Source organism: Loxodonta africana, chromosome 9 (genome assembly GCF_030014295.1).
Source record: "Loxodonta africana isolate mLoxAfr1 chromosome 9, mLoxAfr1.hap2, whole genome shotgun sequence".
NCBI classification, from domain to species: domain Eukaryota; kingdom Metazoa; phylum Chordata; class Mammalia; order Proboscidea; family Elephantidae; genus Loxodonta; species Loxodonta africana.
This window is the reverse complement of record NC_087350.1, coordinates 14,629,382-14,655,908: the sequence shown is the minus strand read 5'-3', so window position 1 is coordinate 14,655,908 and position 26,527 is coordinate 14,629,382. Positions and strand designations below refer to the sequence as shown.

The 26,527-nt window shown below is 39.3% G+C and overlaps 1 protein-coding gene across 4 annotated transcripts in view; it reads left to right on the top strand.

The window, feature by feature from the left end:
- The window catches only part of FAM120A (family with sequence similarity 120 member A), a 189,080-nt gene that overhangs the window by 92,992 nt on the left and 69,561 nt on the right, over positions 1-26,527 (top strand). For all 4 annotated transcript variants that reach the window (XR_010322931.1, XM_010600637.3, XM_064291051.1 and 1 more), the window contains exons 6-7: positions 14,224-14,321; positions 14,583-14,857. Coding sequence is in view for 3 of the 4 variants with exons in the window: in XM_010600637.3 (XP_010598939.3) it covers positions 14,224-14,321; positions 14,583-14,857 (373 nt within the window). In the remaining variant the exon portion in view is untranslated. The remainder of the gene's footprint in view (positions 1-14,223; positions 14,322-14,582; positions 14,858-26,527) is intronic.

Sequence of the window (26,527 nt, the reverse complement as noted above, 5' to 3'; positions counted from 1 at the left end):
CAAACGTGGGGAGATGCCCCAGAGTCTTCACTGGCAAAGCAGTAAACTTGCCAATCAGTGTGCATTCCTATCCTTTCTCCCTCCATTTCAGTTCCAGGAGAGACAGGGTCCTTCTCCTCCTCCTTCCAAAGGTGAACCTTACCACTTCCTTGTTGTAATCCATAAATGGAATCAGATTATGCAAACTATTTGATGATGTGCCTTTTTCCACTTAAAAATATGCCTTTGAGATTTTTCCATGTCACACTGCACATAGGTTTGCCTTGTTTTTTCTGAATATCTAATACTCCATTGTGAATGTACTGTCATTTAATCACATCGCTACTATCATCATCTAGACTATTTTCAGTTTTTTGTTGTTATAATGGTCACTTTTTAAAATTTTATTGTCACAAGGTATTTGATAATATACCATTGCTATAATACTTACTAAAAATTTAAAAAAATTTGTTACTCTGAATTATTTAATATTCAGTCCTCATGTTATCTTCTAAGTTTGCTTACTGAACCCACCTTTTTTAAGTTTTTACTTAAAATATTTTATTATGATAAACTTTAAACAGAAAAATAGAATCATATTGTTAACAGTAGTGTACCCACTACTGCTATCATGATAACATTTGCTTCAGATTGTTTTCTTAAAGAACACTATCAGGCTTTTCTAAAACTCATGTATATCCTCCTCAAATGTGTTTTTATAATTTTTTAACCTCACGTGGAATAATAAATAGTATTTTTCTGGTTTTTTAATTAAATGCTATATGATACGTGTCATTCTGTGCTTGCTTTTTTTTTTTTTTAACTTTTATTGAGCTTCAAGTGAACATTTACAAATCAAGTCAGACTGTCACATATAAGTTTATATACACCTTACTCCATACTCCCACTTGCTCTCCCTCTAATGGGTCAGCCCTTCCAGTCTCTCCTTTCGTGACAATTTTGCCAGCTTCCAACTCTCTCTATCCTCCCATCCCCCCTCCAGACAGGAGATGCCAACACAGTCTCAAGTGTCCACCTGATACAAATAGCTCACTCTTCATCAGCATCTCTCTCCTACCCACTGTCCAGTCCCTTCCATGTCTGATGAGTTGTCTTTGGGAATGGTTCCTGTCCTGGACCAACAGAAGGTTTGGGGACCATGACTGCCGGGATTCCTCTAGTCTCAGTCAGACCATTAAATATGGTCTTTTTGTGAGAATTTGGGGTCTGCATCCCGCTGATCTCCTGCTCCCTCAGGGGTTCTCTGTTGTGCTCCCTGTCAGGGCAGTCATCGGTTGTGGCCGGGCACCAACTAGTTCTTCTGGTCTCAGGTTGATGTAAGTCTCTGGTTCATGTGGCCCTTTCTGTCTCTTGGGCTCATAGTTATCGTGTGACCTTGGTGTTCTTCATTCTCCTTTGATCCAGGTGGGTTGAGACCAATTGATGCATCTTAGATGGCCGCTTGTTAGCATTTAAGACCCCAGACACCACATTTCAAAGTGGGATGCAGAATGTTTTCAAAATAGAATTATTTTGCCAAGTGACTTAGAAGTCCCCCTAAACCATGGTCCCCAAACCCCCGCCCTTGCTCTGCTGACCTTTGAAGCATTCAGTTTATCCTGGAAACTTCTTTGCTTTTGGTCCAGTCCAGTTGAGCTGACCTTCGCTGTATTGAGTGTTGTCCTTCCCTTCACCTAAAGCAGTTCTTATCTACTAACTAATCAGTAAAAAACCCTCTCCCACCCTCCCTCCCTCCCCCCCCCGTAACCACAAAAGTATGTGTTCTTCTCAGTTTATACTATTTCTCAAGATCTTATGATAGTGGTCTTATACAATATTTGTCCTTTTGCCTCTAATTTCGCTCAGCATAATGCCTTCCAGGTTCCTCCATGTTATGAAATGTTTCACAGATTCGTCACTGTTCTTTATCGATGCGTAGTATTCCATTGTGTGAATATACCACAATTTATTTATCCATTCATCCGTTGATGGACACCTTGGTTGCTTCCAGCTTTTTGCTATTGTAAACAGAGCTGCAATAAACATGGGTGTGCATATATCTGTTTGTGTGAAGGCTCTTATTTCTCTAGGGTATATTCCGAGGAGTGGGATTTCTGGGTTGTATGGTAGTTCTATTTCTAACTTTTTAAGAAAACGCCAGATAGATTTCCAAAGTGGTTGTACCATTTGACATTCCCACCAGCAGTGTATAGGAGTTCCAGTCTCTCCGCAGCCTCTCCAACATTTATTATTTTGTGTTTTTTGGATTAACGCCAGCCTTGTTGGAGTGAGATGGAATCTCATCGTAGTTTTAATTTGCATTTCTCTAATGGCTAATGATCGAGAGCGTTTTCTCATGTATCTGTAAGGTGCCTGAATATCTTCTTTAGTGAAGTACGTGTGTATCCATGTTCATCTTTTTCAGTTTTTATCCTTTTAAAGCTAATGCAGATGACATTGAGGTCAAAGTCAGCAGAAGTTTGACTAGAACAGATACTGCCAAAGGAAAAGCTAAGATGTTACTTAGGTGGGCTAGGAAGTGCATTTATTGTTTTCTTCTTCCTTGGGCTCAGGGTCCCAAGTAGATAATAGAATTCTCTTGATCCTATTGAAACTTCTCCTTCTCAGTGTTTATTCCTGTAATTTTTCATTCAGTCGTGGGTTTTTTTTTTTTTGGCCTTGTGGCTTTTGGAGCGTTCTTTAAAAAAAGAAAAATCTGAAAATTGATCATTTTGAAAAAACTAAAAATATGTACACCATTCAGCTTTCATGTGGACTACAGAGTGTGTCTCTGAAGGATGGCCCTATTTTATGTTAGTGGCTTTTTAGAGAATTAGGTAGTACAAGAGGAGTATGAGTTTTATTTATTAGTACTTCAAAATAAAGCATTATACTTTTCTTTTAGATTGCTTTTCTAAAATCCATAGATAAAGTAATTTATCTTATTTTATTGTAGACTTATAATTTAGGTGGCTAAATGTCAATTTCTTCAAACCAAAATTATTCCAGTGTCATTTTTACTTAATCAAGACTGTATGGAGACTGAAGAAAACTTGGAAACCCTGGTGGCGTAGTGGTTAAGTGCTATGGCTGCTAACCAAGAGGTTGGCAGTTTGTATCTGCCAGGTGCGCCTTGAAAACTCTATCGGGCAGTTCTACTCTGTCCTCTAGGGTCGCTATGAGTTGGAATTGACTTGACGGCAGTGGGTTTTTGGTTTTAAATGAGATTTAAGTGTTCTTTTTCTATTTTCTTGAGCTTTCTTCAGTCAGTGTCTTTTACTATCTGAATTTATTTGATTTGAATGCCGATTAAGTGAACTCAGGAACTGAATAGATTTGGATAAATCTCTCACTAGCCAAACTCTTGATACTCTTCAAAACTCAGGAACCAGGTAGATTTGAATCAGGAACTGAAAAGATTTGGATAGCATGGGATACTTGTATAAGTACTAAACTACCTTACTGTTCTTGAGTATTTTTTTGTACTTGTATAAACAATCAAGCAATCCATAAAGCAACTCTTTTCAGTGTTGAACTGCTCTGATTCTTGGCAAGCTCTTATTTATATTCATGTGAAATATGCCTCCTTAGCTTGATTTTTTTCCATTGTTCATAATTCTTTCAGGAGCCACATAGAATATAATATGCTCCTTTGCCTTCTTCAGGCTTAACAGCCTCAGTTTTTTTCAGCCCCTCCTTCTCAAGGTCTGTCTCCTGGACAGTGAGCTCTAGCTCTTGAAATGTGGTCCGTCTAGTGCTGCAGGCTAAGGGGCATCAGCTCTTCCACAGCTCTTAGCTCCTAGGAGTTGGTGTTTACCAGAAACCTCTGCCCTGTTTCCCCTACAAAATTTAGCCCTCTAAAAAAAAGCATAGGTACAACTTGTGTCTTCTCTTGCTCGAAAGCCTTTGCTGCCTCTCTGGGCTGACTTTTGCCCCTAGCGTTCACATTTGGGTGCAGCCCACCTTCTCGTTGATTGGCAGTCTCTCTCTCCCAGCCACGCCTAGCCAAACTAGGCTACTGTTTGTTCCCACTCTACTCCCCTGCCCCCTTCCTGCTTTTTTTGAAACTATTTGTGTAGAATTTAACAGTAGGGTTGCTATATGAGTCAGAATTGACTTGACAGCGACTTTTTTTTTTATGTAATGGAAACAGATTACCTGACATTTTCCTTCATACAACTTTGTGCCTTAATTTCCGGGCAGTATTGATATTTAGATGTGTCCATTTGAAGATGTTTAGAATAGTTGAAAATTTCTGCCTTTTTTTTTTTTTTTTTTGCAAGCATTGAAAACTAGTGTTGATGGTAGGGATTATATTGATTTAGCTAATCTGGGAACCTAATTTTCAAAGCTATATATATTTTTTGGTATTAAAAATTTTTTTGGTATAGCAACTGAAAAATTCATCAGCACTCATTTGCATTATGTAATTAAAAAAACTCAATTTGTTACTATCCTTTGTTTAATGTAACATCTAAGTAATAATACGCTAAGAAACAGCAGAGAGCTGGGGGCTAAAGTAGAACTGACTAGTTTTAAGTAGAGGTTCTAGTTTAATACCATTCCTTTTTTTTGTTTTTTTAAATCTTCTATGTTATTTTAACTTAGAGCAAAAGGTGGACAGCTTGATATAGGCATAACACATCATTCATGGAAGTCTATAGCTCAATAGCATGTTTTGTTTAATAGGGTAAAAAGTCAATGAAGTACTTCTGTAAGGACAGCAGTGTTTCTTTTCCCTTTATTCTTAAAGAAGTCTTTAATATTTAAAAAATACTATAAAATTATGGGAATAAAATAGCAATGAAACTTTTTTCCCTGCATTGATTCTCTTGTCTTTGTCTGTCTTCAGTTTGCTTACTTGTCTAACAAAAGCCTGCCCCTCCAGTAAGTATTTATGAAAGGGGGATAATGAGAAACTGGTGGTGTTAATCTCCACTGTGTGAGCCCAGTGTCTATTCTGAGAAAGGCCCTCTTGTCATAAGGAAGGCAGATAATGGCTCTGCTTAGCTACACTTTGGCATTGAGAACAAGAACTGGTTTAGAAGACGGCGTCCAGTCCACAGAGGCATGCCCTGGGTTATTATATGTATTTCTGTAGCCTTAAAAAAAATGTAGACAATTAATTCACTGATTGAACTCTAAGTTATGACAGTAGTAACTGGTGTTTTGAATTTTCGAAGATTAATTACATCATTATGATTATAGAAAATATTCTTTCCTTGGAAATCTTTTCTTTCAAGCTGTTATATATTTTTTTTTGTTTGTTTTTTTCAAGGAAAGTTTGTGCTTTTCAGGAAGTTTTTAGCATGTTATGGCCAAAAATAGAATGCAACAAAAATGATCACCATCGCTTGACTTGGTGCTGCTGCATAGCTAATGAGCTCAGCCTTTCATTTTTATTATTCAGAAGTTAGGTGTGGAAGATCAGTGACAAGAAATTGTAAACTAGACTTTTATAGTGATTTAAATGAAAATGTTAGACCTCGATGGATTTCATGATATTATTTGGACCCAAATCTGATCATGACTCAGAATCACCTGAAAATGGGACTTTAAAATGACAGGATTTTAAATCTCACCCTCAGACATTCAGATTTAGTAGATCTTTTGTTTAATCAAGAGTGCCTCCTTTGTGTGTGTATGGTGTATGAGAGGGTGTTCCCTGTGTGCACACACATGCCAGTTTTACCATTTCCAGTGTCTTGGACTACACTTTTTCCTCTATTTAGTGTAAAAGCAGAAGTTTTGCCGACATTTTCTCTTAGTAATTGCCAGGATCATAAGACATGTGCCATTTTAGAGCTTCAGTGCTGAAGGCACTTGGAGATAGAATCTTCAGATGAACCTTACAAGGTTCATGGATAGTCATCTGGGTGGAAAGAAATGACCAGTTATCTGAGTTCTCAATTTGTAGCTTCACTTGCAGCCTCTCAGCTTATGCCTTGGTCCTCACATCTCTACGTGGTCCTGGAGACCCAGGTGGCCAGCGGCTGGTCTCTGGTCCTGAGAGTGTTCTTTTCCACGTGGCTTTCTTCTCGCGGTCCTCAAACGGAATTCTCTACTTTGGCGAGTTAGCATGAGAATAATAAGTAACAAGTGCCAATGTAAGTCAGAACAGGTTTTTTTTTTGTAATAATTTTTATTGTGCTTTAAGTGAAAGTTTACAAATCAAGTCAGCCGCTCACACAAAAACCCATATACACCTTGCTACACACTTCCAGTTACTCTCCCCCTAATAAGACAGCCCACACTCTCCCTCTACTCTCTCTTTTCCTGTCCATTTCACCAGCTTCTAACCCCCTCCACCCTCTCATCTCCCCTCCAGGCAGGAGATGCCACAAGTGTCCACCTGATCCAAGAAGCTCACTCCTCACCAGCATCCGTCTCCAACCCATTTTTCCAGTCCAATCCCTGTCTGAAGAGTTGACTTTGGGAATGGTTCCTGTCCTGGGCCGACGGAAGGTCTAGGGGCCATGACCACCGGGGTCCTTCTAGTCTCAGTCACACCATTAAGTCTGGTCTTAGGAGAATTTGGGGTCTGCATCCCACTGCTCTTCTGCTCCCTCCGGGGTTCTCTGTTGCATTCCCTGTCAGGGCAGTCATCCGTTGTAGCCAGGCACCATCTAGTTCTTCTGGTCTCAGGATGACGTAGTCTCTGGTTCATGTGGCCCTTTCTGTCTCTTGGGCTCGTAATTGCCTTGTGTCCTTGGTGTTCTTCATTCTCCTTTGATCCAGGTGGGTTGAGACCAATTGATGTATCTTAAATTGCTGCTTGCTAGCGTTTAAGACCCCAGACAGCACTCTTCAAAGTGGGATGCAGAGTGTTTTGTGAACACATTTTATTATGCCAATTGACTTAGATGTCCCCTGAAACCATGGTCCCCAGACCCCCGCCCCTGCTACACTGGCCTTCGAAGCATTCAGTTTATTCAGGAAACTTCTCTGCTTTTGGTTTAGTCCAGTTGTGCTGACCTTCCCTGTATTGTGTGCTGTGTTCCCTTCACCTAAAGTAGTTCTCATCTACTATCTAATTAGTGAGTACCCCTCTCCCACCCTCCCTCCCTCCCCCCTTCATAACCACAAAAGAATGTTTTCTTCTCAGTTTAAACTATTTCTGAAGTTCTTATAATAGTGGTCTTATACAATATTTGTCCTTTTGCAACTGACTAATTTCACTCAGCATAATGCCTTCCAGGTTCCTCCATATATGAAATGTTTCACAGATTCATCGTTGTTCTTTATCGATGCATAGTATTCCATTGTGTGAATATACCATAATTTATTTATCCATTCATCCATTGATGGGCACCTTGGTTGCTTCCATCTTTTTTGTTATTATAAACAATGCTGCAGTAAACATGGGAGTGCGTATATATGTTTGTGTAATATATCTCTAGGATATATTCCAAGGAGTGGGATTGCTGGATCGGATGGTAGTTCTATTTCTAGCATTTTAAGGACGCGCCAAATCGATTTCCAGAGTGGTTATACCATTTGACATTCCCACCAGCACTGTGTAAGTGTTCCAGTCTCTCCACAGCCTCTCCAACATTGATTATTTTGTGTTTTTTGGATTAATGCCAGCCTTGTTGGAGTGAGATGAAATCTCATTGTAGTTTTGATCTGCGTTTCTCTAATGGCTAATGATCATGAACATTTCCTCATATATCTGTTAGCCACCTGAATGTCTTCTTTAGTGAAGTATCTGTTCATATCTTTTGCCCATTATTTGTCTTTTTGCAGTTGAGTTTTTGCAGTATCATGTAGATTTTAGAGATCAGGTGCTGATCAGAAATGTAATAGTTAAAAACTTTTTCCCAGTCTCTAGGTAGTCTTTTTAGTCTTTTGATGAAGTCTTTGGATGAGCATAGTATGTGTTTGATTTTTAGGAGCTCCCAGTTATCTAGTTTTTCTTCTGCATTCTTTATAATGTTTTCTATACTGTTTCTGCCATGTTTTAGGGCTCCTAACGTTGTCCCTATTTTTTCTTCCATGATCTTTATCATTTTAGATTTTATATTTAGGTCTTTGACCCATTTTGAGTTAGTTTTTGTGCATGGTGGGAGGTATGGGTCTTGTTTCATTTTTTTGCAGATGGATATCCAGTTATGCCAGCACCATTTGTTTAAAAGACTGTCTTTTCCCCATTTAACTGTTTTGGGGCCTTTGTCAAATATCAGCTGCTCATATGTGGATGGATTGATGTCTGGATTCTCAATTCTGTTCCATTGGTCCATGTATCTGTTGTTGTACCAGTACCAGGCTGTTTTGATTACTGTGGCGGTATAATAGCTTCTAAAATCAGGTGAAGTAAGGCCTCTCACTTTGTTCTTTTTTTTCAGTAATGCCTTATTTATCCAGTGCCTCTTTCCCTTGCATATGAAGTTGGTGATTTGTTTCTCCATCCCATTAAAAAATGTTGTTGGGATTTGGATCAGAATTGCATTAAATGTATAGATCACTTTTGGTAGAATAGACATTTTCACAATGTTAAGTCTTCTTATCCACGAGCCAGGTATGTTCTTCCACTTATTAAAGTTTCTTTTGGTATTTTGCAGAAGTGTACTGTAGTTTTCTTTGTATAAGTCTTTTACTTCTCTGGTAAGATTTATTCCTAAGTATTTTATCTTCTTGGGGGCTACTGTAAATGGCATTGATTCGGTGATTTCCTCTTGGACGTTCTTTTTGTTGGTGTGGAGGAATCCAACTGATTTTTGTATGTTTTCCTTTGTATCCCGATACTCTGCTGAACTCTTTCTTCTATTAGTTTAAGTAGTTGTCTTGAGGATTCCTTAGGATTTTCTGTGTATAAGATCATGTCATCTGCAAATAGAGATACTTTTACTTCTTCCTTGCCAATCTGGATGCGCTTTATTTCTTTATCTAGCCTAATTGCTCTGGCTAGGACTGAATAAGAGTGGTGATAAATGTCTTCCTTGTCTAGTTGCCGATCTCAGTGGGAATGCTTTCAGGCTCTCTCCATTTAGGGTGATGTTGGCTGTTGGCTTTGTATAAATGCCCTTTATTATGTTGAGGAATTTTCCTTCTATTCCTGTTTTGCTGAGAGTTTTTATCACGAATGAGTGTTGAACTTTGTCAAATACCTTTTCTGCATCAAATGATAAAATCATGTGATTCTTGTCTTTTGTTTTATTTATATGGTGGATTACATTAATTGTTTTTCTAATGTTGAACCATCCCTGCATACCTGGTATGAGTCCCACTTGGTGATGGTGAATTATTTTTTTGGTATGTTTTTGAATTCTATTGGCTAGAATTTTGTTGAGGATTTTTGCATCTACATTCATGAGGGATATAGGTCTATAATTTTCTTGTGGTGTCTTTACCTGGTTTTGGTATCAGGGATATGGTGGCTTCATAGAATGAGTTTGGTAGTATTCCGTCCTTTACTGTGCTCTGAGATACCTTTAGTAGTAGTGGTGTTAACTCTTCTCTGAAAGTTTGGTAGAACTCTGCAGTGAAGCCATCCGGACCGGCTTTTTTTTGTTGGGAGTTTTTGACTACCTTTTCAATCTCTTCTTTTGTTATGGGTCTATTTAGTTGTTCTACCTCTGTGTTAGTTTAGGTAGGTAGTGTGTTTCTAGGAATTCATTTCTTCTAGGTTTTCACATTTGTTTGAGTATAGTTTTCATAGTAATCTGATATGATTCTTTTAATTTCAGTTGGGTCTGTTGTAATATCACCCATCTCATTTCTTATTTGGGTTATTTGCTTCCTCTCTTGTTTTTCTTCTGTCAGTTTGGCCAGTGGTTTATCAATTTTGTTGAGTTTTTCAAAAAACCAGCTTTTGGTCTTGTTAATTCTTTCAATTGTTTTTCTGTTTTCCATTTCATTTAGTTCAGCTCTAATTTTTATTATTTGTTTTCTTCTGGTTCCTGTGGATTTCTTGTGTTGCTCTGTTTTTGTTCAAGTTGTAGGGATAATTCTTTGATTTTGGCCCTTTCTTCTTTTTGGATGTGTGCATTTATTGGTATAAATTGACCTCTGAGCACCACTTTTGCTGTGTCCAAAACGTTCTGATAGGAAGTGTTTTCATTCTCATTGGATTCTCTGAATTTCTTTATTCCATCCTTAATGTCTTCTATAACCCAGTGTTTTTTTGAGCAGGATATTGCTCAGTTTCCAAGTGTTTGATTTCTTTTCTCTGCTTTTACTGTTACTGATTTCTACTTTTATGGCCTTATGGTCAGAGAAGATGCTTTGTAATATTTCAGTGTTTTGGATTCTGCTAAGGCTTGCTTTATGACCTAATACGTGGTCTATTCTAGAGAATGTTCCATATGCGTTGGCAAAGAAAGTATACTTGGCTGCTATTGGGTGGAGTGTTCTGTATGTATCTGTGAGGTCAAGTTGGTTGATTGTGGCATTTAGATCTTCCCTGCCTTCATTGAGCTTCTTTGTGGATGCCCTGTCCTTCACCGAAAGTGATGTGTTGAAGTCTCGTACTATTATTGTGGAGCTGTCTATCTCACTTTTCATTGCTGATAGAGTTTGTTTTATGTATCTTGCAGCCCTGTCATTGGGTGCATATATATTTAATATGGTTATATCTTCTTGGTGTATTGTCCCTTTAATCATTATATAGTGTCCTTCCTTATCCTTTCTGATGGATTTAACTTTAAAGTCTATTTTGTCAGAAATTAATATTGCCACTCCTGCTCTTTTTTGATTGTTGTTTGCTTGATATATTTTTTTCCATCCTTTGAGTTTTTGTTTGTGTCTCTAAGGTGTGTGTCTTGTAGGCAGCATATAGACGGATCTTGTTTTTTAATCCATTCTGCCACTTTCCATGTCTTTATTTGTGTGTTTAGCCCGTTTACATTCAGGGTAATTATGGATAGGCATGACTTTAGTGCTATCATTTTAATGTCTTTTTTTTGTGTGTTGTTGAGAGTTTCTTTTTCCCACTTGATTTTATGTGCTGAGTGGATTTTCTTTATATATTGTCCTTTCATCGTATTTGTTGTTGTTGGTTTTTTTTTTGGTGAGTCCGTATTTTTCCCTTGTATTTTATTTTGATGAGTAGGATAGTTTGTCTCCTTTGTGATTACCTGTTTTTCTAAATTTAAAACCAACTTTTACTTCATTGTGTCACCCGTTATCTTCCTCTCCATATGGAAGGTTTATGATTACAGTTCTTACTCCCTCTTTATTATTTTAATGGTGTCTTCTTTTATGTAATAACATCGCTGTTAACCTCTTTGGGGCTTTTTTATTATTATTATTTTATGTTTTTGTAATCTGGCTTTGTTTTTTTTTATTTCTCTGTCTGGGTTGACTTCTGGTTGCTCTGCCCAGTGTTCTAGTCTTGGGTTGATACCTGATATTATTGATTTTCTAACCAAAGAACTCCCTTTAGTATTTCTTGTAGATTTGGTTTGGTTTTTATGAATTCCCTCAACTTGTGTTTATCTGAAAATGTCTTAATTTCACCTTCATATTTAAGAGACAGTTTTGATGGATATATGGTTCTTGGCAGGCAATTTTTTTCCTTCAATTTTTTAAATATGTCATCCCATTGCCTTCTGGCATGCGTGGTTTCTGCCGAGTAGTCTGAGTTTATTGTTATTGGCTCTCCTTTGTAGGTGACTTTTCGTTTATCCCTTGCTGCTCTTATAATTCTCTCTTTATTTTTGGTTTTGGCAAGTTTGATTATAATATGTCTTGGTGACTTTCTTTTAACATCTACCTTATGTTGAGTTTGATGAACATCTTGCATAGATATCTTCTTGTCTTTTACAATATCAGGGAAGTTTTCTGCCAAGAAATCTTCAACAATTTTCTCTCATCCTTACCTGTCCTGGTACTCCAATCACTCGTAGGTTATTTCTCTTGATAGAGTCCCACATGATTCTTAAGGTTTTTTCATTTTTTAAGGTTATTTTATCTGATTTTTCTTCAAATTTATTAGTACCAAGTGATTTATCTTCGAGTTCAAAAATTCTAGCTTGTATTTGCTCAATTCTGCTCCTCTGACTTTCTACTGAGTTGTCTACTTCTGTAATTTTATTGTTAATCTTCTGAATTTCTGATTACTGTCTGTGTATGGATTTTTCCAGCTTATTAAACTTTTCATTATGTTCCTGAATAATCTTTCTAATTTCTTCAGTTGCTTTATCTGTGTGTTCCTTGGCTTGTTTTGCATATTGCTTCATTTCCTTCTTGATGTCTTGAAGGGTTCTGTATATTAAACTTTTGTATTCTGCATCTGGTAATTCCAGGAATGTACTTTCATCCGAAAGATCCCTGGATTCTTTGTTTTGAGAGCCTGTTGAGGTGATCATGGTCTGTTTCTTTATGTGACCTGTTATTGACTGTTGTCTCCGAGCCATCTATAGGTTATTGTATTAGTTTATGCTTGCTTACTGTGTCGTAGGTGCTTGCTTTGTTATGTTTTGGTATACCCCTATGGGTTGCTTGAGTTATTTTTGCCTTTGGAGCTCTGGTGTTCTGTCCCCAGCTGGCTAGAGCTGTTATCAGTTATATCAGTCTAGGAGTCCATTCAGTTTTCTTGTATGAATTCAGCTCAGGTTTCCAGGTAGCTCATCATCCAGTGTGTGGTACAGGCTGTGTCCTACAGTCTTAGAGGGGCAGGGGTGATTGGCGTATATACCAGTGTCTGATTTCAGCAGGGGGTCATGCTCTGAACAAGGCAGGGGGCTGAGAACCGACCCCAAAGTGTCTCTGAGGAAAACGCATCTCTGTTCCCTAGAGCGTGCTCATGGGTGGGTTCTTCAGAGGGACCATGGGCACCCAGTGTTTTTTGTTGTAAGGACTGGGAGGTACCAGTTATCTTTGGACCCCTGTCGCGGGTGGCTGAGTGATCTGAGTGGAGCTACTAGTGCTTAGGTCCCTGATGTGGGTAGGTGAGGACCTTATTTAATAGGCAAAGCAATGTCAAACATCAAACACCCACCTCTTCACTGCACAGCTGAAATGGTTGGAGTTTTCCAACAAGGGCCTATTCTCCAGAAATAGGCCCACACAGGTCCATGCTCAAGGTCCATGGATGGTTTATGCTTGGACAGGAGCCGCTTCTGTCCTGAGCTTTCCCGGTTGTTAGAGCTAGTAAATTATCTTTTCCTCCCAATTGCAAATTTTTTCCTTCCCCAAGGCTGGGAGGATGGCTCTAGGTACTCATCAGGGTCTATCTCAGGCCTAGGGATTCAGCCGCTGAAGCCAGCTTGGGGGTGGTGGGGGTTGCGGTAAAATATATGCAAGTACTTAGCTTTTGCCAAGGGCGCCGTTCTCCTCAGGTTCCAGAGGTGTGAGTAGGCTATGTGGCTGGTTGCTTCTCCCTGAGGAAACTGTGCCTGAACGCTAGTACCAGCCCACCGCCACTGCTTCTGTAATGGTGCCTGAGGGCTCCCCGTGATTCAGGTCTGGTAACTCCTCTCCACTGCTGAACGGTCTCTTCTTCCCCCTGCCCCTCAATTCATTGTCTAAGCTTGCCTTTGATGCTCAGGGCTCCCAGCTTGTCAGAAATACACTCGTTTCACTTGTTTTTTCGGGTCTTTGTTGTAAAGAGGGCTCGCCAGAAGTGTCTGTCTACTGTACTATCTTGGCCCCGCTTCCCAGAACAGTTTTATGAAATAATTTCAAAAGAGCACAAAAATCCCAACTTACTTGTTCTGTAATGCATGGTAAAATGTGTAACTGGAAAATGGTTTTGCTTAATAATTAAAAATAAAAGTATGGGCAGCAACTACCACATTTCATATTTAAAAACTTGCTAGTTAACTAAGAACGTAATTTTAGTTGTAAAGCAGTTTAATTGGAAAAATTCTGTTGTTTTACACACTTAAGGAAAAGTGTTCTATCACTGTTTTCTTCCTATAATGCCTATAGTATTACTAGGGCTTCTGATTTTGCCGAGTTTTCAGGTTAAAAGCAGCAGCAGGGAACAGCAGTGAATAGTGAGAGAGACTAAATACAGAGAATACCTGTAACGCTAAAGAGAGAAGGGACACATGAGGTGCTGAAGGAAATGAACAAAAGTAAAGTTAAAATCCTGGCCTCAGTGTAAAGAAATTGATCATAATTTTTTTTTTTTAATGTTAAACATCAATTTCTAAGTGGGACTAGAGGTCATGTTAGCACATGAAAAAGTGTAAGACAAACAGGGAAATATGCTAGCTACTAGGTATGTCCTAACACTGTGCTGAAGTGTTATTGTATTCACATCTGTTTTATTATTTTCTTTCGATATTGATGAAACAGCCAGACCAAATCAATTTGGAATGCCTGGGATAGTGCCACCGTATGTTCCCCCTCAGATGCTCAACATTCCACAGACCTCTCTACAAGCAAAACCTGTGGTAAGGGGGTTTCCGTTCTTGTGGCCACCAGTTAGCCATGCATCTGGTGGGGGATAGTTGGCCTTTAAAGCTTCCCATGTATTAAACCTTAACGAATGCTAAAATTTCTTGAACTCTTGAATGAATATATAAAATAGATGCAAATATTTGTTGAATTAAAAATAGGCCAAGAAAGGGAAATATTAACTTAAATCTAGGTCCTGTAGGCAATCGTTTCACTTCATGAGCATGATATGTGCCATTTTGTTTTGGGCCCCACAGATGCCAAGCCCAGGTGGTGCTCCGGGTCAGGGTCCATACCCATATAGCCTCTCTGAGCCGGCTCTCACTTTGGAAACAAGTGGAAAGAATTTGGCTGAGCAGAACAACTATAGTAACATTCCTCATGAAGGGAAACATACTCCATTGTATGAACGATCCTCTCCAATAAATCCAGCTCAAAGTGTCAGTCCGAACCATGTGGATTCAACTTATTTTCCTGGTTCTTCTACATCATCATCCTCAGATAATGATGAAGGCAATGGAGGAGCTACAAAGTGAGTAGTACACAAAATAGCTGTACTCTTCTCAAATGTATAGAGGTAGCTTTCGGCTTGCTTTGTAGTTCTTGGGTGCCTGGGGAAATGTTGTGTTCTAGCTGATTGGACAGAGTTCTAGCTATTGGACAGAGTGTTGTGCTGAAAGGTCCAGTTTGTTACAGATAGTTGATGATGCTCGTTCTGCGCTTGGACTGGAGCTACTTGGATATTGAAGAGAGAGGAAGTGCAAATTCTTCTTAAGTATGCTGTAAGATTTCCAAGACTTTAATATTGCTCTATATCAGCCCCATGGCCTTAAAGTGTAGGAAACTTGGGCTACTTCTTTTATGGGAAAGAGTTTTGGAATAATTAATTTGTGTGACTACCAAAACATGTGGTAGAATCTATTTGGTTTGGTGCCTCTGACCCTTGGTCTCTCTCAGGGTGTGATTTTTCCCTACCCAGGAGAGCATTTTTATTAAGTTAGAGACCTTGTTTTTAATATCTTGACTCATAAATAAAGGAGAGGAAATTTAGAGTTTCCTTCTATCTACGTTCAGCTACTCAAATCATAACTGAGCAGCTTATAAGACCATTCTCGAAATAAACAAAACTGTAGAAAGCCACCTTAGACCAACCTGAAGTCCTTCTTGTAGAGAAGTATTTTAAACTGCCTGTATCCCTGAATAAGTGAGTTCACAAATACAGTTAGAATCTGTTTGATGAAGTCTTAAATGTATACTCACCCGCCCACCTCCACCTTTAACTATCTTATGTTCCTAAGAAATCTGATTTAAAAAAAAGAAATAAGACAGGAAACATCTTTTCCTTTAAATCAGTATCTTTTTTTCCTTAATTTGAACTCTGAAGTGTAGATAACAAGGGGAAGATCAAAATGAATTTTACAGGAGACCCTGAAGCTTGCTGTTAAGAACAGTAGCTAAAGTGAACCAAAGAAATGATGAAGCATAAAGGAGCTGAACAGAAGATATCAAAGGGTGGCTTGAGAAGACGGAGTGAAGTATTACAATGAAATGCACAAAGATGTGGAGTTAGAAAACCAAAAGGGAAGAACAGGCTCAACATTTCTCAAGCTGAAAGAACTGAAGAAAAAATTCAAGACTCGAGGTGCAGTGTAGAAGAATTCTATAGGGTTGCTGTGAATCTACTTGACAGCAATGGGTTTGGCTTTTTTGGTGTGGGCAAAAAATGAAATGCCTCAGGTGGCATCGAAAGAAGATGGAAGGAATACACAGAGTCATTGTACCAAAAAGATTGGTCGACGTTCAGCCATTTCTGGAGGTAGCATATGATCAAGAACCGAAGCTACTAAAGCTGTACTGAAGGTATTGGTGAAAAACAAGGCTCCAGGAATTGACGGAATACCAATTGAGATGCTTCAGCAAGTGCTTATAACATTGGAAGCAGTACCTCATCTGTGTCAATTATGGAAGACAACTGCTTGATTTAATGACAGGAAAAAAATCTATATTCGTAGACATTCCAAAGAAAGACGTTCAGATGGAAAGTGGAAATTGTTGAAAAATATCATTAATATCACATGCTAGCAAAATTTTGCTGAAGATAATTCAAAAACAGCTGCAGCTGTACATTGATGGGAAACTGCCAGAAGTTAAAGCGAGATTCAGAAAAGTGGAACAAGGTACGTCATTGCTGGTGGCAAATGAATCTTGACTGAAAGCAGAGTTTACTTGTGTTTTATTGGTTTCACAAAGGCATTTGTGTGGATCATAACAAATTATGGGTAATATTATGAAGAATGTGAACTCTAGAACATTTGATTGTGCTCACGTGGAACCTGTACAGGTATCAAGAGGCAATCGTTTGAATAGAACAAGGGATACCACATGGTTTCAAATTAGAAAAGGTGTGTAGCAGGATTGTATCCTTTCACTTTACTTATTTCATCTGTATGCTGAGCATATAATCTAAGAAGCTGGAGTATAGGAAGAAGAACATGGCATCTGGATCAGAGGAAGACTCAATAACAACTTGTAATATGTAGGTGATACAACCTTGCTTGCCGAAAATGAAGACAACCTGAAACACTTACTGAAAATCCTCACAGCTGGGCCAGTAAACAATAGCATGATAGGCGGAGAAAAAAAATGAAGTCATCAACAATTTCATGCTATTTGGATGAACAATTAATGTCCATGGAAGTAGCAGTCAAGAAATAGAATAACATATTGCATTGGGCATATCAGCTGCAAAAGACCTCTTTAAAACCCTCTGTGATGACTAAGGTGTGCCTGACCCAAGCTGTGATCTTTTCATTTGCCTTATATGCATGTGAAAGCTGGTTTATGAAAAAAGATGACAGAAGAAGAATTGAAGGCATTCACATTGTGGTGCTGGCGAATAATATTGAATATACCATGAACTGCCAGAAGAATGAACAGATAAATCAGTCTTAGAAGAAATACAACTAGAATGGTTCTTAGAAGTGAGGATGGCTTGCTTACTTTGGACTTGTCATCAGGAAAGACCAATCTCTTGAAAAGGACATCCTGTTTGGTAAAGTAGAGGGTACATGAAATTGAGGGAAACCCTCAGTGAGATGGACTGACACAAAGCCAAAACAACAGGCTCAAACAAAGCAATGATCATGAAGATGGCATAGGACCAGCAACTTTTCGTTCTGTTTCATACTTAAGGTTGCCCTGAGTCAGAACCGAATCGACACAACTAACAAGAACAGTTGATCTTACATTGATTTCTAATATAAGAATTCTAAGGGACTTAATTTCCACTTTTAGTGCAACGTCTTATTAGGTTATTATCCCTCTTCGGTCCTCTGTTTCTTCTTCTGTAAAATGGAAAGTAATGCTTGCTTATGTCTCAGGTGGCAGTTACTGAGAAATTTCTTACTGCCTAGATATTACAAACACTGTCTTCAGAGCAGCATAAAATATATAAATGTTTATTTGCTGTTTGTGCAAACCTAATTTTTTTTATTGTACTTTAGATGAAGGTTTACAGAACAAGCTAGCTTCTCATTAAACAGTTAGTACACATACTGTTTTATGGCATTGGTTAACAACCCCACGACATGTCAGCACTCTTCCCTTCTCGACCTTGGGTTCCCTATTACCAGCTTTCCTGTCCCCTCCTGCCTTCTAGTCCTTGCCTGTGGGCTGGTGTGCCCCTTTAGTCTCAGTTTGTTTTATGGGCCTGTCTAATCTTTGGATGAAGAGTGAACCTTGGGAGTGACTTCATTACCAAGCTAAAAGGGTGTTCGGGGGCCATACTCTCGGTTTCTCCAATCACTGTCAGGCCAGAAAGTCTGGTGTTTTTTTGTGAGTGAGAATTTTGTTCTATATTTTCTCCAGTTCTGTCCAGGACCCTCTATTGTGATCCCTGTCAGAGAAGTCAGTGGTGGTAGCCAGGCACCATCTAGTTGTACTGGACTCAGTGTCCTAGAGGATGTGGTAGTCGTGGTCCATTAGTCCTTTGGACTAATCTTTCCCTTGTGTCTTTAACTTTCTTCATTCTCCCTTGCTTCCAAAGGGTTGAGATCAGTGGAGTATCTTAAATGGCCACTCACAGGCTTTTAAGACCCCAGTTGCTACTCACCGAAGTAGAATGTAGCACATTTTCTTTATAAACTATGTTATGTCAGTTGAGCTAGATATTCCCTGAGACCGTGGTTCCTACACCCCTCAGCACAGCAGTTCAGCCCCTTAGGGAGTTTGGATGTGTCTGTGGAGTTCCATGACCTTGCCTTGTACAAGTTGTGCTGGCTTCCCCAGTATTGTGTTGTCTTACCCTTCACCAAAGTTACCACTTATCTGTTGTCTATTTAGTATTTTTCTATCCCCTCCCTCTCTCTCCCTCCTAACCATCAAAGATTGTTTCTTTTTGTGTGTAAACTTTTTCGTGAGTTCTTACAGTAGCGGTCTGATACAGCATTTGTCTTTTTGTGATTGACTTATTTCATTCAGCGGAATGTCCTCCAGATTCATCCATGTTATGAGATGATGCTTCACAGATTCATCCTTGTTCTTTATAATTGCGTAATACTCCATTGTGTGTAGGTACCGTAGTTTGTTTACCCATTCATCTGTTGATGGGCATCTAGGTTGTTTCCATCTTTTTGCTTTTGTGAACAATTCTTTAGTGAACATGGATGTGTATATGTCTATTCGTGTGATGGCTCTTATTTCTCTAGGATATATTCCTAGGAGTGGGGCAATCCTAAATTTTGAAAAGAAGTAAAAGTTATCATTTAGCATTCAGACTTCCTAGCACAGATAATATATTTAAGACCTACTGAGTCAGAATCACTGGGTTGGGGCCCGGAGACCTGCATTTTAGAAAGCATTCCAGTGAATCTTAGGCACACTGAAGTTTGAGAACCACTGATGTTCTCAGATGCCCTTCCACTCTAGAATTCTAAGGTACTGTGAGTTTTCTTTTAAAAATTGACTAATGTCAGCTTGATCAAAGTATCTGTACAATAGAGGTTCACCTAAATAAGAAATATTCTTAATTCTCTGAAGCATAGGTAGAAATAAGACAAAAAACAAAAGAAGTATACTTTATGACTCAAAGAATTATGTGCTAGTGACAATATGGAAACAAAATTATTCATTTGGGGAGATTTGATGGTTTTCATTAGACATCTAAGTCAAGGCTATCCTATTCCTTAGGATAGGAATTTAGAAGAAAAGTGAGTTGCCCATCTGGATTTAACAAGTTGTCCTCATTAAGATGACAGTTGAACCTATAAGAAAGATTGCTTGAGAATATTCTCCCTCTTTGGGGCAGTTCTACTGTGTCCTTTAGGGTCGCCATGAGTCGGAATTGACTCAATGGCAATGTTTTTTTTTTTTTCCCCCCCTTCTCTATATTCAGCTTTTAGCTGTTTGTAAAGGTTCTGATCAACGTTGGCTTTTCTAGAGCTTTTCTTGGCGTATTCTATCTTTCAATTCCTGTAGCATTTGTTGTCTTTATAGACCCTGACTTGATGTTTTAATTACATTTTCTGTAGGTACATCTTGTTTTTGCAACGAGAATATAAACTCCTTGATGTAGGGACAGTGTTTGATGTTTTTCCATAATTGTGGTATAAAGTGCAGTGAAGTAGGCAGAGTGCGTACATAGCCAGGAATCAAGAGATTGGATTCAAGTTGTGTAACTTAGCAGTGACTTAATTTCCTTGAGTCTGCTTCCACATTTGTTATAATAAGTAAGAGACCAAGATGCTAAAATTAAGATGAAGGAAGAAAGAGGAGATAAGGGTGCTTGTGATTGAAGACTTCAGTTTCATGGGTCAGGTAGAGCACACACAAAAAAAAACTGGGTCAAATCCTTAATTATGAGCAGCCTTTGCTTATGATTGTGGAAACTCTGGTGGTGTAGTGGTTAAGTGCTATGGCTGCTAACCAGAAAGGTCCGCAGTTCGAATCCACCAGGTGCTCCTTGGAAACTCTGGGGCAGTTCTACTCTGTCCTATAGGGTCGCTATGAGTCGGAATCGACTCGATGGCAGTGGGTTTTGGTTTTGCTTATGATAGGTGTTTTGGTACAACTTCGGCAGGATGCCAAGAAGCGATGATGGTCATGATCTTCACAGAGAAGGTTCTAGTTTGTTGAATAAGGTGTATGTAGTGTATCATGCGCAACTTGAAGGTGGGCGTTAGAGAATTGCTTTAGTAGTTTAAAAAAATTCAGTAGGAGCAATAAATCGGGATTTAGTTTATCTTTGGTTTGGACTTGAATCGGGATCTCTGGGCTTAGACTGTGCTGTTAGGATGCTCTTGGGAAAGAAAAGTATCCATTCATTCAGCCAAGAATTGGTTGAGTTTGGTACTATTACCAGTGGAGCATAGCGGTGAGCAAGGCAGACAAGGTCTGTGATGGCAGTGAGCTACATTGTAGTGGAGACAGTCCATAAACAAGGAACAAACAGACCTAAGCAGGATCACTTCACGTGGCGGTAAGTGCTGTGAAATAAACCATGCAGACGAGAGTTGACTAAAGGTGGGGTAGCCACGTTAGATTGCAACACTAGGAAAGGCTTTTCCAAAGAGGTGAGTTTTGCGCTGTGGCCTGAGTGACACGAAGACCTGGGGGAGGACTTCCCCAGCAGCTAGAAAAGTACAAAGTGTGGCCAGTGTGTGAGAAGTAGGAGAAGGCTGATGAATAAAGTGCAGTGAGCCAGAGGGAGAGTAGTGTGCCACTGAGGTCAGGTCACAAAGGGCCTAAATGGCCACAGTATAGAGTAACGACTTGATTCTGAGTATAGTGTGAAACATCCATAAAATTTGTTCAGAATGACCCTTGGACTGGAAAGATACTTTGTAAATGAGTGTTCTGCTATCTTGATGCCATTTGCCCTTGGGAGAAACAGGTCTCTGGACAGTTGGGCTGTTTAACTGAGTGAAATAATTGTACAGTTCAACTTCAGGGCCCCTGCCCTTAATGACTTCAACAGATTGATGGTGGAAATTTTTTTTATAATTTCTGTACCTTAAGTCATAAACTTAGATAAACAGCAGAGGAGAGAGGCCTTCTATGACCCTCAGCTAAGTATGCCCCCTGCTCATTATTCTTTTTTCATCATATCCTTTTTGACTCCTTAATAGCTCTTATAAGTGTCCTTAACTTCCTTGCACTTCCCTCCACCCCTCAGAATAGATTGTAAGTACTACAAGGGCAGGGCCTGTGTCTTTTATTTGCCAAGGTATGCTCAATAAATATTGACTGGATAGGACAAAATGTCTGCAACATAAAACAAAGGCTTAATTTCTACCGTTTAAAAACATGTCCTGCAGTACAAGTTAAATGTTACCACAAGGAAGCAAGAAGCCAAATTCAGACTGTGGGACATTCTACAAAATAAATGAACTAGTTTCTCCGACATTAAATTAGTGGCATTTAAAAAAAAAAAAGTGGTGTCTTAGTCATCTAGTGCTGCCATAACAGAAATACCACAGTGGGTGGCTTTAACAAAGAGATATTTATTTTCTCACAGTCTAGTAGGTTATAAGTCCAAATCCAGGGCGTCAGCTCCAGGGGAAGGCTTTCTTTCTCTCTCTGTCGGCCCTGGAGGAAAGTCCTTGTCCTCAATCCTTCCCTGGTCGAGGAGCCTCTACGGCGCAGGGACCCTGTGTCCAAAGGATTTGCTCTGCTCCTGGTGCTGCTTGCTTTCTTGGTGGTATGAGGTCCCCAACTCTCTGCTTGCTTCCCTTTCCTTTTCTCTCTTGAGAGATAAAAGGGTGGTGCAGGCCAGACCCCAGGGAAACTCCGTTTACTTTGGATCAGGAAGGTGACCTGAGTAAGGGTGGTGTTACAATCCCACCCTAATCCTTTTAACCACAGGCAGAGATTATGACTTACTACACATAGGAAAATCACAAAATGGAGGACAACCACACATAGCCTAACCAAGCTGATACATTTTTGGGGGGACATAATTCAATCCATAACAAGTGGTAGTGTTGGGTTAAGGGGACTGTTACAGAATAAAAGCGACTTTACCGAAAAAGAAAGCTCCCTACACGTTAAAAAATAAGTGTTCATAGGTGGTCAATAAATGTATAAAGTGATGTTCATCCTCACTTAAAAAATCAAAGAAATGCAACTTAAAACAGAATAAGATATCCTTCCCCCCCCCCCCCCCGCCCCAATCTCTTCAGTTGTCAAACTTTTTTATTTTAAAGGATAAACTTCAGTGTGGGGAAATGGGTGGAGGTGGTGGGACGTGAACGGTTTCACTCTTCAGGCAGGGATTACTAAAATTTCTCAGCATTTGGGGTGGGCAGTGCTGGTACCCGTATGTTTCTGAGAACTGTAGGGCTGTCTTCTGTGGAATGCTTGTACCGTACATGTATGAATATAGGACAGGAGGCTCATTACAGCAACATATGTAATAGCAGAAAACATGCATGTGACCAAAACCCCCATCAGTAGAGAATAGCCGTACAAGGGAATATCATACAACCTCTAAAGAGAATGTTCTGACATAAAAAGTGCATGATAAATTGTTTTGTAAAAGAATAGTTACGTAACAGCAGGGTACGTACGAGACTACGTGAGCTAGTATTTCAGTTCAGATGGTAGCAGCCTTCGCTTTGAAATTTGCTAATATCCCCATATCTCCTGTCCTCAGGGTTCTTGGTTGACTTCATTTTTGGAATCTGGTTTCCTTACTTTTATGCCTATTCAACTGAAATACTTTAAAATTCTTTTGTGGTGTTCATTTATTTTCTTTAATACCGTAGCCAGCATTTTTCCACTGTGCTATTAAATGGAAGTCATGCGTTGTTGCTCTTATGACATGTTCTATGTTTTCATTTACAGTTTTTGCAAAATGTATATTAGGCAAGAAGTTCTTAAAACTTGTTGTTAGGTGCCGTCGAGTCTGTTCAGACTCACAGCGACCCTGTGTACTTCAGAATGAAACACCGTCCAGTCCTGAGCCATCCTCGTGATTGTTGTTGTGCTTGAGCCCGTTGTTGTAGCCAGCATGTCAGTCCATCTTGTTCAGGACCTTCCTCTTTTTTGCTGACCCTCCACTTTACCAAGCATGATGTCCTTTTCCAGGGACTGATTCCTCCTGATAACATGTCTGAAGTATGTGAGATGAAGTCTCGCCATCCTCTCTTCTCAGGAGCATTCTGGCTGTACTTCTTCCAAGACAGATTTGTTTGTTCTTCTGGCAGTCCATGGTATATTCAACATTTTTTGCCAACACCATAATATGAAGGCATTAATTTCTCTGTTTTCTTTATTCATTGCCCAGCTTTTGCATGCATATGAGGCGATTAAAAACACCACGGCTCGAGTCACGCACACCTTAGTCCTTAAAGTGACATCTTTGCTTTTTAACACTTAAAAGAGGTCTTTTGCAGATTTGTGCAGTGCAGTGCCTCATTTGATTTCTTGACTATGACCTCCGTGGGCGTTGGTTGTGGATCAAAGTAAAATGAAATCCTAGACAACTTGAGTATTTCCTCTATTTATCATGATGTTGTTTATCGGTCCAGTTGTGAGGATTTTTTTTTTTTTTTTTCTTTAAGTTGAGGTGTAATCCATACTGAAGGCTATAGTCTTTGATCATCATCAGTAAGTGCTTCAAGTCCTCTTCACTTTCATCTAATTACAGTTATGTCTGATTGTGGTATCTTTCCAACAAAGATTAGAGACTAGCTATGTTGGACTTGCCTGTGGAAAGATCAGTCTCGAGTTTAATTAGCTACTTCTCCCTTCAATTCTACAGAACACAGCCTTCTTTCTAGTTGTGTGTGTCTCTGTGTCTGCTGGAGAAAAATAGATCAGGTGCCTTGGAGAGTTACTGCAGATCCCTGACAATTATGTTGGCAGTAAAATAAGAAAGAAATGTGCTGATTTCTGGAGTATCATCAGCATATACTTCTTGATCTTGATTTAAAAAAAAAATTTTTTTTTTTTTTTAAATGAAGGAAGTGCCCTTTGTTTTCTCTGCTTCCTGGTCTTTGTCAAGTCTTTGTAACCTTAGTTTGGTTGAATTAAGAATTACAGTTGAATGTGGAGATGTTTGTTTTTATGTTATTTTGATAGATTCATTTGGGCTTTTAGAGTCTGAAACCAATTTGAGGTTGCTAATTTGAAGTTTTTGATTATTTTTATAGCTTTATTTTCTAGTTGTCATCCCAATACAAAGTTACATTGACTTGAAACATTGGAAGCATGTAAAAATGGCATGGGGGTGGTGTCTGACCTCCTCTTAACTTCACAAGGGGGAAAGAGAATCGAGATCAAAAGCTCAAGGCTGATTTCCCTTAGGTGAAGGTCAGACGTGCTTCACCCTCCAACCTTTTTACCAGTTCTGACACCAGTCCTCCCTTCTGTGTCCCCCGCCCCCGCCGGCACTCTCCTTCTTTAAGGAGTTCGACAATTCCTTGCAATGGCCACACGGAACTCACAGACTATACTCTCCATTATAGGGTTTATTAGGGAAGTAACAATTTACAATTCAGGATCAGATACGACTCAGGATGCAGTTCTTCAATCAGGACATCTTCTCAGACGTGACCATGAGCCAGTCGCTGGCTCTCAGCCCCGCAGGGTGGCCCAGCCTCTGCAGAGCTCTTTCCTTCTGCCAGTAAGTGCCCAGAGACACCCTATGCCTCCAGCAAGCCTTCTGCTTAGAGGTGCTCAGCTTTCCACCTGTAGAAATAGAAATAGAACTACAGGTATTTTCAAAAGATTAATGAATATTTAAACACCTTATTTTTCTCTGTATATACTAACATTACAAAAAAAAAAAAAAGACCCAAACCAGTTGCTGTCAAGGTGACCCCAACTCATGGCAACCCCCTGTGTATCAGATTGAGTAGAACTGTGCTCCATAGGGTTTTCAGTGGCAGATTTTTCAGAAGGGGATCCACAGGCCTTTTTTCTGAGGCCCCTCTGGGCAGATTCAAACCTCCAACCTTTCAGTTAGCAGCCAAGCATGTTAACGGTTTATACCACCCAGGAACTCCATATACCACCATGCAGTTTTTATAGCAATGGGGTCTTCTTTTATGGACTTCAACTTAATGTATGTACATAAGTATATATGTATTCTTAACTGTATATATATAAGTATATATGCATTCTTAACTGTACTTAATATTGCTTCAGTGTCATACTGCCGTTTTAAAGGAGAGAAGACCAACTTAATTTTTATAAACTTAGTGACTTTATTTATATAGATTTGTTTCATTTCCTTATATATTTACATATATATTTTAAGTAGGGAGAAAAGCCCAATATAAAAGTATATCTCAATATTCATTATTTATTCCAGGGTACTATGGCGGCATCTGTTGAATAAGCTTTGCAATCCCACCCCCAGTTAATTTATGCTACCATGTGACTCTGTAGGACAGCACCTGGATTGTGAAAGATGAATCACTTAGTAAGGCAGCACTGCTCAATCTCAACATCTGAGGGGTACCAACACCTAGAACTGGCTGTTGCCAAGAGCCAGTTCTTAAAATGCTTCTGACTATAATTTCCAGGTTCTGGTTGCTATTTGTAGTTGTGTAAAACCCTGGTGGCGTAGTGGTTAAGTGCCACAGCTGCTAACCAAGAGGTCGGCAGTTCAAATCCACCAGGCGCTCCTTGGAAGCTCTATGGGGGAGTTCTACTCTGTCCTGTAGGGTCGCTATGAGTCGGAATCCACTCGACGGCAGTTGGTGGGAACCTTAAACTTGCTAAGCCCCAGGGGACGCAAATGTGGATGAGAAGCTTGTTGTTTTGTGTATTAAATGAGCTGATGAATAAGCTTTATAAATAGTAGCTGTCATTATTATTTAAAAATTAACTATTGGTGGAACAAACACCAGAAGAGAAACTAGATAACTGGGAGCTCCTAAAAATCAAACACCCATGCTCATCCAAAGACTTCAACAAAAGAGTAAAATGATTACCTATAAAAAAGGGAAAAACTTTTTAGGTATGACATTTCTGATCAGCATCTAATCTCTAAAAACTGCATGATACTGCAAAAACTCAACAAAAAGGCAAATAACCCAATTTAAAAATGGGCAAAGGATATGAACAGGCACTTCACCAAAGAAGACATCCAGGTAGCTAACAGATACATGAGGAAGTGCTCACGATCATTAGCCATTAGAGAAATGCAAATCAAAACTGCAATGAGATACCGTTCCACTCCAACAAGGCTAGCGTT